This window comes from Podarcis muralis, chromosome 2 (assembly GCF_964188315.1).
Source record: "Podarcis muralis chromosome 2, rPodMur119.hap1.1, whole genome shotgun sequence".
Taxonomy (NCBI): domain Eukaryota; kingdom Metazoa; phylum Chordata; class Lepidosauria; order Squamata; family Lacertidae; genus Podarcis; species Podarcis muralis.
Genome location: NC_135656.1, coordinates 113,705,768 through 113,719,758, shown reverse-complemented (window position 1 = coordinate 113,719,758; position 13,991 = coordinate 113,705,768). Strand labels below are relative to the sequence as shown.

Here is a 13,991-nt window from a genome sequence, read left to right as displayed (position 1 = left end):
TTTTGAAATCCAAGTAACTTTACGTGTCTCCCTGGAACCTTTCCACCCACACGCACCTGCCCCCATCTGCCGATAGACCACCTTGGGTTCCTCTCTGAGCAGTACGGGCTTCCTCCAAACGGCTCTGCAGGTCTTGGGATCTTTGTTCCAGAGCGACATTTCGCTTTTTCAATTCCAACAGCTCCTTCTCCATGTCGAAGCTGTTCCCTTATTCCACCAGCTTTCCAGCAGAAAAAATAGAGGAGTGGGAGCAAGCTGCCAGAGGCTTAGTGCTGTCCAGCTGGCCATAGATAAGACTCCGGGCTCCCAGCCAGTTCCAAACAATTGATTTATTTGACAAAGTTCAAATGTACATCTCCAGCGTTTCCATTAACCTCCTCCCTCTTGTGCGCAGTTGCTCCCACTAAAGTTATTTCCTTCCTTTTTTTACCCAGCATGCAAACCTGCGAAGACTCCTCCCCTTACTTCCTCTGTGTACAGCATGACTTGTCCCAGGCTCACACTCCTCCTCCCCCTCTTCTTCAGACTGACTCTCTGACGACTGGCTGCTGATAATCTCTCTATGCTCCCTATAACTGCTGATTTCTGTCCTTTCCTCTTTTCCCGTTTGCCTCTCCCTGACATTAATAATAAAGTTTCAAATCCAGCAGGGAAAACCTCCTCTCTCTCTTACATCTGTTAATAATTTACTTTTTATACTTGGTTTCTTCCCTTTCCAGATAAACCTAGATATATCTCCTTGCCATTTTTCAAAGCATCCTGTGTTGCCTATTGCCGGGACTGATTGGAATAAAAATAACATTTTTGGCAATACATTCATTTTTATTACCGATATTCTTCCCCAAAATGATAAATCCATTCTTCCCCATATCTCTAAAGCTCTTTTTATTTCTTTCCACTCATTCTTGTAATTGTCTTTAAAACTATTAATATTCTTAGCTGTCAGACAAATCTCTCAGAATTTGACTTTGTTATGTATAACTAACTCTGTTTTCTGTTGTAATTCCTTTTGGCCTTGCTCCATTGTGCTTTTTACCAAAAACGTAGTCTTATTCTTGTTTAGTTTAAAGCCTCCGGCCTGCCCGAAGTCCTGTATCTATTTTTACTACCTTTGGTGGAGTATTTATGGGATCCTTTACTGTAATTACAAGGTGAACTATAGAAGCTTTTAATTTATATGCTTTATTTTCTACTGTTGTTCCTCTAATTAATTTCTCCACTTTTTCTCTCTCACCAGGGCCTCTAATACCAAAATAAATAATAATGGTGATAGGGGATATCCTTGTCTTGTCCCCTTCATTATTTTACACTTTTCTTTTATAACCTTATTAACAATCAGCATAGACTGTTGGTAAAAATAAATTGCATCAATTCCTCTCCCAAATGCTTCCCCAAAATTCATTTTTTCTTTTATCTTTTTCATAAAAGCCCATGAAACATTATCAAAAGCCTTTTCAGCATCAATAAACATTAAGACAGCTTTTTTCTCATTTCTTACTTCCAAATATTCAATAATATCAATTATATTCCTTATATTCTCCTTCATCTGACGTCCTGGTAGAAAGCAGGCCTGCTTGTCATGAATTTTTTCTGCTAAAACACCTTTCATTCTATTGCCCAAGATATGAGCAATACTCTAAATGGACTTCTATCCTACAGGAGTGATGGCCAACAACTTGGATAGCTTGAAAAGAGGATTAGACTGAAAGCAGAGGAAGGCAGGGGGCTCTTGTACTCAAATCCTGCTTGCTGGTTTCCCGCAGGCATTTAGTTGACAACTGTGAGAACAGGATGCTGGACTACGTGGGCCTTTGCCCAAATGAGCAGGCTCTTCTTATATTCTAATACAGGCATCCCCAAACTTGGCCCTCCATATGTTTTGGGACTTGGCCTTCAAGATGTTTTTGGGACTACAACTCCCATCATCCGTAGCTAACAGGACCAGTGGTCAGGGATGATGGGAATTGTAGTCCCAAAACATCTGGAGGGCCAAGTTTGGGGGTGCCTGTTCTAATATATTGCAATATTTTAACAGTTACATGTGGCATAGTAACAAAAAGTTTTACTTCTTAGTCATAGGAGAGAGTGCTACTTGAGCCTGTGATCATTTCCTCCCTGGGAAAAGAGAAATACAGAGATGTGTCTAAGAAGCCAATTGCACCATAGATTATAAAATAATGCAGTTTATTAAGTGTGAATGGAGTTATTAAGCGTGAATCATGTGTTTTTCTTGCCATTATCTCACCTGCATTCCTAAAAGTTTGGAACATAGAGAGGACAGTGGAGAAAGGAGACGGTGTTAAAATAAGAGAAGGTGCATACTGGGATTGAAATGTGTTCAGTTCCTTTCTTGTCTTTCCTGAAAGTCTTAACAGGATTCTCTTCCCCCTCCCCCACTCCCAAACAGGTGAGGAAGATGATGGCCAGAATTCTATGGAGCCATCTGTGAATTCATTGGGAAGAACAAAGAAACAGTTTAAATGCATGGAATGTGGGATGTTCTTTAGTCACAGTGGAAGACTGAGGACACATCAACGAATTCACACAGGGGAGAAACCATTTAAATGTACTGACTATCGAAAGAGCTTCAGGGACAATGGAACACTTAGAAAACATCAACGAACTCACACAGGGGAGAAACCATTGGAATGTATTGAATGTGGAAAGAGCTTCAATGATAGTGGAAACCTTAGACAACATCAACAAACTCACACGGGGGAGACACCATTTAAATGTATTGAATGTGGAAAGTGCTTCAGTCAAAATGGAAAACTTAGAAGACATCAACGAACTCACACAGGGGAGAAACCATTTGAATGTATTGAATGTGGAAAGAGCTTCAATGATAGTGGAAACCTTAGACAACATCAACAAACTCACACGGAGACACCATTTAAATGTATTGAATGTGGAAAGTGCTTCAGTCAAAATGGAAAACTTAGAAGACATCAACGAACTCACACAGGGGAGAAACCATTTGAATGTATTGAATGTGGAAATAGCTGCAGTAGAAGTGAACACCTTAGAATACACCAACGAACTCACACAGGGGAGAAACCATTTAAATGTATTGAATGTGGAAATAGCTTCAGTAGAAGTGAACACCTTAGAATACACCAAAGAACTCACACAGGGGAGGAACCATTTGAATGTATTGAATGTGGAAAAAGCTTCAATAATAGTGGAAACCTTAGACAACATCAACAAACTCACACGGGGGAGACACCATTTAAATGTATTGAATGTGGAAAGTGCTTCAGTCGATATGGAACACTTAGAATACACCAACTAACTCACACAGGAGAGAAACCATTTAAATGTATTGAATGTGGAAAGAGCTTCAGTCAAAATGGACACCTTAGAATACACCAACGAACTCACACGGGGGAGAAACCATTTAAATGTATTGAATGTGGAAAAAGCTTCAGTCAAAATGGAACACTTCGAATACACCAACGAACTCACACAGGGGAGAAACCATTTAAATGTATTGAATGTGGAAATAGCTTCAGTAGAAGTGAACACCTTAGAATACACCAAAGAATTCACACAGGGGAGGAACCATTGGAATGTATTGAATGTGGAAAGAGCTTCAATAATAGTGGAAACCTTAGACAACATCAACAAACTCACACGGGGGAGAAACCATTTAAATGTATTGAATGTGGAAAGTGCTTCAGTCGATATGGAACACTTAGAATACACCAACTAACTCACACAGGAGAGAAACCATTTAAATGTATTGAATGTGGAAAGAGCTTCAGTCAAAATGGACACCTTAGAATACACCAACGAACTCACACGGGGGAGAAACCATTTAAATGTATTGAATGTGGAAAAAGCTTCAGTCAAAATGGAACACTTCGAATACACCAACGAACTCACACAGGGGAGAAACCATTTAAATGTATTGAATGTGGAAATAGCTGCAGTAGAAGTGAACACCTTAGAATACACCAAAGAACTCACACAGGGGAGAAACCATTTAAATGTATTGAATGTGGAAATAGCTTCAGTAGAAGTGAACACCTTAGAATACACCAAAGAACTCACACAGGGGAGGAACCATTTGAATGTATTGAATGTGGAAAAAGCTTCAATGATAGTGGAAACCTTAGACAACATCAACAAACTCACACGGGGGAGACACCATTTAAATGTTTTGAATGTGGAAAAAGCTTCAGTGAAAATGGACACCTTAGAATACACCAAGTAACTCACACAGGGGAGAAACCATTTAAATGTATTGAATGTGGAAAGAGCTTCAGTGTAAGTGGAGGCCTTAGAAAACATCAACGAACTCACACGGGGGAGAAACCATTTGAATGTATTGAATGTGGAAAAAGCTTTAGTAGAAGTGAACACCTTAGAAGACACCAACGAACTCACATGGGGGAGAAACCATTTAAATGTATTGAATGTGGAAAAAGCTTCAGTCAAAATGGACATCTTAGGGAACATCAACGAACTCACATGGGGGAGAAACCATTTAAATGTATAGAATGTGGAAAGAGCTTCAGTCGATATGGAACACTTAGAATACACCAACAAACTCACACGGGGGAGAAACCATTTAAATGTATTGAATGTGGAAAAAGCTTCAATGATAGTGGAAACCTTAGACAACATCAACAAACTCACACGGGGGAGACACCATTTAAATGTATTGAATGTGGAAAGTGCTTCAGTCAAAATGGAAAACTTAGAAGACATCAACGAACTCACACAGGGGAGAAACCATTTGAATGTATTGAATGTGGAAAGAGCTTCAATGATAGTGGAAACCTTAGACAACATCAACAAACTCACACGGAGACACCATTTAAATGTATTGAATGTGGAAAGTGCTTCAGTCAAAATGGAAAACTTAGAAGACATCAACAAACTCACACAGGGGAGAAACCATTTGAATGTATTGAATGTGGAAAGAGCTTCAATAATAGTGGAAACCTTAGACAACATCAACAAACTCACACGGAGAAACCATTTAAATGTATTGAATGTGGAAAGTGCTTCAGTCGATATGGAACACTTAGAATACACCAACTAACTCACACAGGAGAGAAACCATTTAAATGTATTGAATGTGGAAAGAGCTTCAGTCAAAATGGACACCTTAGAATACACCAACGAACTCACACGGGGGAGAAACCATTTAAATGTATTGAATGTGGAAAAAGCTTCAGTCAAAATGGAACACTTCGAATACACCAACGAACTCACACAGGGGAGAAACCATTTAAATGTATTGAATGTGGAAATAGCTGCAGTAGAAGTGAACACCTTAGAATACACCAACGAACTCACACAGGGGAGAAACCATTTAAATGTATTGAATGTGGAAATAGCTTCAGTAGAAGTGAACACCTTAGAATACACCAAAGAACTCACACAGGGGAGGAACCATTTGAATGTATTGAATGTGGAAAAAGCTTCAATGATAGTGGAAACCTTAGACAACATCAACAAACTCACACGGGGGAGACACCATTTAAATGTTTTGAATGTGGAAAAAGCTTCAGTGAAAATGGACACCTTAGAATACACCAAGTAACTCACACAGGGGAGAAACCATTTAAATGTATTGAATGTGGAAAGAGCTTCAGTGTAAGTGGAGGCCTTAGAAAACATCAACGAACTCACACGGGGGAGAAACCATTTGAATGTATTGAATGTGGAAAAAGCTTTAGTAGAAGTGAACACCTTAGAAGACACCAACGAACTCACATGGGGGAGAAACCATTTAAATGTATTGAATGTGGAAAAAGCTTCAGTCAAAATGGACATCTTAGGGAACATCAACGAACTCACATGGGGGAGAAACCATTTAAATGTATAGAATGTGGAAAGAGCTTCAGTCGATATGGAACACTTAGAATACACCAACAAACTCACACGGGGGAGAAACCATTTAAATGTATTGAATGTGGAAAAAGCTTCAGTCAAAATGGACACCTTAGGGAACATCAACGAACTCACACAGGGGATAAACCATTTAAATGTATTGAATGTGGAAAGAGCTTCAGTCAGAATGGAACACTTAGAAGACATCAACAAACTCACACAGGGGAGAAACCATTTGAATGTACTGAATGTGGAAAGAGCTTCAATGATAGTGGAAACCTTAGACAACATCAACAAACTCACACGGGGAGACACCATTTAAATGTATTGAATGTGGAAAGTGCTTCAGTCAAAATGGAAAACTTAGAAGACATCAACGAACTCACACGGGGGAGAAACCATTTAAATGTATTGAATGTGGAAAGAGCTTCAGTCAAAATGGAACACTTAGAATACACCAACGAACTCACATAGGGGAGACACCATTTGAATGTATTGAATGTGGAAAGAGCTTCAGTCCAAATGGAACACTTAGAATAGACCAACGAACTCACACAGGGGAGAAACCATTTAAATGTATTGAATGTGGAAAGAGCTTCAGTGGAAGTGGAGACCTTAGAAAACATCAACGAACTCACACTGGGGAGAAACCATTTGAATGTATTGAATGTGGAAAGCGCTTTAGTCAATATGTACACCTTAGAAAACATCAATGAACTCACACGGGGGAGAAACCATTTAAATGTATTGAATGTGGAAAAAGCTTCAGTCAAAATGGAACACTTCGAATACACCAACGAACTCACACAGGGGAGAAACCATTTAAATGTATTGAATGTGGAAATAGCTGCAGTAGAAGTGAACACCTTAGAATACACCAACGAACTCACACAGGGGAGAAACCATTTAAATGTATTGAATGTGGAAATAGCTTCAGTAGAAGTGAACACCTTAGAATACACCAAAGAACTCACACAGGGGAGGAACCATTTGAATGTATTGAATGTGGAAAAAGCTTCAATGATAGTGGAAACCTTAGACAACATCAACAAACTCACACAGGGGAGAAACCATTTGAATGTATTGAATGTGGAAAGAGCTTCAATGATAGTGGAAACCTTAGACAACATCAACAAACTCACACGGGGAGACACCATTTAAATGTATTGAATGTGGAAAGTGCTTCAGTCAAAATGGAAAACTTAGAAGACATCAACGAACTCACACGGGGGAGAAACCATTTAAATGTATTGAATGTGGAAAGAGCTTCAGTCAAAATGGAACACTTAGAATACACCAACGAACTCACATAGGGGAGACACCATTTGAATGTATTGAATGTGGAAAGAGCTTCAGTCCAAATGGAACACTTAGAATAGACCAACGAACTCACACAGGGGAGAAACCATTTAAATGTATTGAATGTGGAAAGAGCTTCAGTCAAAATGGAACACTTAGAATACACCAACGAACTCACATAGGCGAGACACCATTTGAATGTATTGAATGTGGAAAGAGCTTCAGTCCAAATGGAACACTTAGAATAGACCAACGAACTCACACAGGGGAGAAACCATTTAAATGTATTGAATGTGGAAAGAGCTTCAGTGGAAGTGGAGACCTTAGAAAACATCAACGAACTCACACGGGGGAGAAACCATTTGAATGTATTGAATGTGGAAAGCGCTTTAGTCAATATGTACACCTTAGAAAACATCAATGAACTCACACGGGGGAGAAACCATTTAAATGTATTAAATGTGGAAATAGCTTTAGTAGAAGTGAGCACCTTAGAATACACGAAGGAACTCACACGGGGGAGAAACCATTTGAATGTATTGAATGTGGAAAGCGCTTTAGTCAATATGTACACCTTAGAAAACATCAATGAACTCACACGGGGGAGAAACCATTTAAATGTATTAAATGTGGAAATAGCTTTAGTAGAAGTGAGCACCTTAGAATACACGAAGGAACTCACACGGGGGAGAAACCATTTAAATGTATTGAATGTGGAAAGAGCTTCAGTCGATATGGACACCTTAGAAGACACCAACGAACTCACATGGGGGAGAAACCATTTAAATGTACTGAATATGGAAAGAGCTTCCATCCATATAGACACCTTATAGGACACCAACTAACACATGGGGAAGAAACAATTTTAATGTATGGCATGTGGAAGGAGCTGCAGCAAAAGTAGAGCACTTAGAATACACCAACTAACTCATACAGGGGAGAAACCATTGGAACATATTGAATGTGGGAAGAGCTTTAACAGGAAGGATAAACGTACATTACATTGGCGAACTCCCACAGGGGAGAAGCTTAAGTCAAGATGGAAGCTTAGGAAACATCCGCTGACTCACATGGGGAAACCAGATTTATGCAACGTGGAAAGAGCTTCAGAGGGAGTGAAGACCTTACTATCCATAAGAAAATTCACACAGGCAGAAAACCATATAAATGTATGGAGTTTTCCACTCAGGTTTTACCAGATTTCCTGGGAAGTGAAGATTACTGTCAAGTCTTTGGATGTACAGAAAAGAATTTGGCAGTGTTTGTTTTCAATAATAATAATAGCAACAGCAACAATAATAACAATAATATAATTTATACCACACCCATCTGGCTGGATTTCCCCCGCGGCACAGCCACTCTTGGTGGCTTCCAACAAAATATTGAAATACAATAGTCCTTCAGATATTAAAAGCTTCCCTAAGCAGGGCAGCCTTCAGATGTCTTTTAAAGTCTGGTGGCTGTTTTTTCCTTTGACATCTGGTGGAAGGGCGTTCCCCAGGGTGGGTGCCACTACCAAGAAGGCCCTCTGCCTGGTTCCCTGTAACTTCGCTTCTCCCCGTGAGGGAACCGCCAGAAGGCTCTTGGTACTGGACCTCCAAGTCCAGGCAGATCGATGGGGGTGGAGACTCTCCTCCCGTCACCAGTCTAGCTGCCGCATTCTGGATTAGTTGTTTCCGGATGACCTTCAAAGGTAGCCCCACGTAGAGCGCATTGCAGTACTCTAAGTGGGAGATAACTGGAGCATGCACTACTCTGGCAAGACAGTCTGCGGGCAGATAGGGTCTCAACCTGCGTACCAGATGGAGCTGGTAAACAGCTGCCCTGGACACAGAATTGACCTGTGCCTCCATGGACAGCTGTGAGTCCCAAATGACTCCCAGTCTGCGCACCTGGTCCTTTAGGGGCACAGTTACCCCAATCAGCACCAGGGAGTCCTCCACACCTGCCTGCCTCCCAAAACAGGACATCTGCCGTATCAGCATTCAACTTTAATATGTTAGCTGCCATCCATCCTCCAACCGCCTCCAGACACTCACACAGGACTTCCACCATCTTCACTGGTTCTGATTTGAAAGAGAGGTCGAGCTGGGTATCCGCATACTGATGAACACCCAGCCCAAACCCCCTGATCTCTCCCAGCGGCTTCATATGGATGTTGAAAAGCATGGGGAGAGGACGGAACCCTGAGGCACCCCAGAAGTGAGAGCTCAGGGGTCTGAACACTCAACCCCCAACACCACTTTCTGAACACGGCCCAGTGTATAACAGTGCCTCTAGCTCCCAGCCCCTCTAGATGGTCCAGAAGAATGTTATGGTCGATGGTGTCAAAGCCTCTGAAAGATCCAGCAGAACTAGGAAACAGCTCTCACCTTTGTCCCTAGCCCGCCGGAGATCATCGACCAGTGTGCCCCGGTCTGTTTCAGTCGCATGATGTGGCCTGAATCCCAACTGGAAGAGATCCAAATGGTCCACATCTTCCAGGCTTCCCTGGAGTTGTTCAGCAACCACCCACTCAATCACCTTGCAAAAGAATGGAAGATTTGAGACTGGGCGATAGTTGGCCTTATTGGCTGGGTCTAAAGATTATTATTTTTTTAAGAAGCAGTTTAATACAGTGGTTCCTCGGGTTACATACGCTTCAGGTTACATACTCCGCTAACCCAGAAATATTATCTCGGGTTAAGAACTTTGCTTCAGGATGAGAACAGAAATCGTACAGCGGCAGCAGGAGGCTCGATTAGCTAAAGTGGTGCTTCAGGTTAAGAACAGTTTCACGTTAAGAACAGACCTCCAGAACGAATTAAGTTCTTAACCAGAGGTACCACTGTAACTGCCTCTTTGAGTGTGTCTGGGAAGGCTCCCTCACAGAGAGAAGCATTCACCACCCCACGGAGCCCATCGCCCAGCCCTTCCCGGCTAGCTTTTATGAGCCAGGATGGGCAAGGATCAAGGAGACAGGTGGTTGGTTTCACTCATCCAAACACCCTGTCCACATCCTCAGAGGTAACAGTTGGAATTGATCCCACGCAACTTGACTAGACAGGACTCTAGCACTTACCAGCCCCTGCCCTGCTCCCACGGGGGAGTCTACCTCTCTGAATCTGAGTGACTTTATCTGCAAAAAATCTTTGCAAAATCATTGCAGGAGATCATGTGGCCCGTACGGGGCCCCATTGGAGAGTTGGTTGCATTAAATTGCAAACCACCTGAAAGAGTCTCCTGCTGCTGTTTTCTGCAGATGCAATAGAGGGGGTGAAGAAGGTTTTCTTCACCTTCGCTATCGCCATTTGGTAGGCTCAACGTTGAGCTCTAACCTGTGTCCGGTCAGATTCAGAATGAGGTTTCTGCCACTGGTGCTCTAGCCGTCTCGTTGCCCTCAGATCCATGGAAAACCACGGGGCTGTCCGGGCTACATGCAATCGGAGAGGGCGCTTCAGAACCAGACAGCCAATAGCCCTGGTTAACTCCACATTCCAACGGGCCACTAGGGAATCAGCTGAAAGGCCATCAGCATGGGATAAAACATCACCTACCACTCTCTGGAAACCATTTGGATCCAATAAGTGGCCTGGGCGGACCATACAAATCAGTCTCACGTCCCTGCAGAGGGGAAGGGTTGTGGTGAAGTCCAGTTGCACCAGGAAGTGATCTGACCATGGCACTTCTTTAGATTTGCTTTTACTTAGTGGCAGATCACCAACAGGTTAGCACAAGGTCTAAGGCATGTCCGTGGCTATGAGTTGGGCCAAACTTACTCAGGGACAGCCCCATGGAGGCCATGCTTTCCACAAAGTCCCAATCAGCCCCTTGTAAGGTTGTGTCGGTGTGAATGTTATAATTCCCCAGGACAACCAAACTAGGTGTCTCCAGGAGAACATCTGCCACAACCTGAAGCAGTTCGGGCAGGGAATCCTTGGTGCAGCGGGGAGATTGGTACAAAGGAATCCTGTACTGCCTCTATTGTTCAACTTCAAGAATATGCACTCAGAGAACTGGGTCTTCCCAATAGGACAGCTGGTGCAAATTAATGACTTCCTACAAATCACTGCAAACCACCACCCCCTCCCTGCCCACATGACTTGGGTTGCTGTGCGTAAGAGAAACCTGGTGGACAAGCAGCGGCAAGGACAGGTCCATTACTGCATACAAAAATATTCTTTTGTTTCTTTTGGGATGTCTGTTGTTAATAGGCCCAAAAAAAACCATTTCTGGTTTTTTGGGGAAAGTATGTCGTAACATTTTATTTAATTCTTTATTAATGGTATCCCAAATTTATTTAATTTTAGGGCACGTCCACCACATATGGGAGAAATTCCCTTCTTTAAGTTTGCACCTCCAACACCTTCCACTGGTGTTTTGGTTCATTTTACCCAATTTTGAGGGTTTAAGATACCATCTGTACATCATTTTTTAAAAATAATTATTTTATTGTATAACATGCTGTAAATCTTATGTCTCTTTTCCATAAGTTTTCCTATTTTTCTAAATCAATTGTATGACCGAAATCTTGTGCCCATTTGACCATGACATCTTTAACCCCGTTGTCTTTTAAGTGCCAATTTAATAATAGTTTATACATTTTGGATAAATACAATTTGGATAATTTTTTATCATTTATAATCAATTCTTTGTCTATTTCAAATAATTTTATATCAAATCCATTTTCTTTCTTGTCTTCCTCAAAAATTGCATTTAATTGATGGTATTGAAACCAGCCTAGTCCTGTATGTCTTATTGTTTCATTTTCCCCCCGATTTGGAATCTATTATTTACTTCCTCTAAAAGATCTTTATACGTCAACCAATTTGAATCCATAATTTTTCTTTTTACTGCCTCTGCCTCTATTGGTGACAACCACCATCAGGTTTGTGGTTCTAATAATTTTTTGTTCCTTTCCCAAACTTCATATAAGGCTTTCCTAATAATGTGATTTAGAAATACATTGTGGATTTTTGTTTTATTATAACCCAGGTAGCTGTGCCACCCCACTATATTATCCCAGCCCTCAATATCCAATAATTTAGTATTCTTCAAGATCATTTCTTGAGCCAGACCAGGCAGGCAGCTTCGTAGTAGATCCTAAAATCTGGCATTCCAAATGCTCCTTTGTTTTTGGTTTCTGTTAATAATTTAAATTTAATTCTGTGTTTTTTGTGTTGTTGTTTTTTGCCCTGACAAATGTATTTTGCCAAATACCTGTGCCATTCTTAAAAACAATTTAAGCCATTAAGAACCAGAATTGATTGAAAAAGGAACAGCATTTTTGGTAAAACTACCATCTTGATTGTAGAAATTCTTCCCCACAACGTGAGTTTTCATTTACTCCAGATTTCTAAGTCTTTCCTAATATTGTTCCATACCTTAATATAAATGTCTTTCTATAAATTAATGTTTTTCATGGTTATCCAAATTCCTAAATACTTTGCTCTGTTAGTAATTTTAAGTCCTGTTTCTATTTCTAACTTTACTTTTTCTTCTATATCTAATTTTTTTACCAGTTTTGTTTTTTCTTTATTAATTTTGAATCATGATAATTGTCCAAACGCCTTTCTTCTTTTCTTTTCTTTTCTTTTCTTTTTTTATAATAATTTTTATTGGTTTTCTTTCTTACAACAAATATCCATCACCATCACTCAAAATTCCTTTATCTCATCATAGTCTTTCAATTTTAACTTTCCTTCTTGTTCTATTAGTAATTCTCTGTATGTTGGCCATATTCCTTTCATTGCTGACATATTAAGTGATAGTGCTTCAATGGGTGATAGCCACCATGGAGTTTGGGGTTCCAATAATTCTTTGTATTTTCCCCATACCTTTATTAAAAACTTATTATAGTATTGTGGAGTCCTTTGTGTACTTTTGTTTTCCCATACCACAAATATGCATGCCAACCAAATCTGTTGTCATGTCCTTCCAGTTCTATTGCCTCTTCTTTCTCCAATTTAATCCAATCCCGAATCCGAGTAAGACAAGCTGCTTCATAGTAAATTTTGAGATCTTTAAGGGAAAAGCCTCCCCTTTCTTTTAAGTCTGTATTTTGTATTTTATTCTTCACCTTGTTTTTTCCAATATTACTCTAAAGCAGCCTTTTTCAACCTGTGGGCCCCCAGATGTTACTAGCAAGGCCAGAGCTCAGGGATGATGGGAGTTGTAGTCCAACAACATCTGGGGACCCACAGGTTGAGAACTGCTGTTCTAGAGGGTTTTCTGTTGTAATTATTAGATTGTCTGCTTAGGCTCTGACCTTCTAGGCCCTTTAATTCCTTCTAGTCTAGGGTCTTCTTTTATTACTTTCAAATATCCTTCCAGAAGTGTGCTAAAGAGGAGAGGAGAAAGAGGTAAAGCATAAAGGTAAAGGGACCCCTGACCATTAGGTCAAGTCGTGGCCGACTCGGGTTGCGGCGCTCATCTCGCTTTATTGGCCGAGGGAGCCGGCGTACAGTTTCTGGGTCGTGGCCAGCATGACTAAGCCACTTCTGGCGAACCAGAGCAGCGCACGGAAAGGCTGTTTACCTTCCCGCTGGAGCGTTATGTAATAAAAAAAATTAAGGTCTTTTATATATAATAAATGTTCATAAATGTACCAGCCAAGCACGTACATAGATACGTGGACCACGTGTCTGGAGCAGCACAGGAAGACCGTCCTGAAACCATTTTGACTCCCAAACCGACCAAATGTTTTCCCTGAAAGGAGGGAGGGGGTGAGGGAACCTTCCCATTGTCTCAGGAATTGGGTAATCACCGTCTCAAAAATGGCCAGACTACCAGGAAAGGCAATCAGATAAGGCATTATTAGATAACCTGGGAACAACAACAGTCAAATTTCTGTTGTAGACTGCCTTTTC

The 13,991-nt window shown here is 40.9% G+C and overlaps 1 protein-coding gene across 4 annotated transcripts in view; it reads left to right on the top strand.

The window, feature by feature from the left end:
- LOC144325930 (uncharacterized) overlaps nt 1–13,991 on the top strand; it is a 93,490-nt gene that overhangs the window by 14,121 nt on the left and 65,378 nt on the right. For 3 of the 4 annotated variants that reach the window (XM_077920939.1, XM_077920933.1, XM_077920930.1), the window contains one exon: nt 2,408–12,983. The exons of the other annotated variant lie outside the window; for it this stretch is intronic. In XM_077920939.1, the coding sequence (XP_077777065.1) occupies nt 2,434–6,318 (3,885 nt within the window). In that variant the 5' untranslated portion in view covers nt 2,408–2,433 and the 3' untranslated portion in view covers nt 6,319–12,983. Of the gene's footprint in view, nt 1–2,407; nt 12,984–13,991 lie in introns of those variants that run through there. 4 annotated transcript variants of the gene reach the window in all.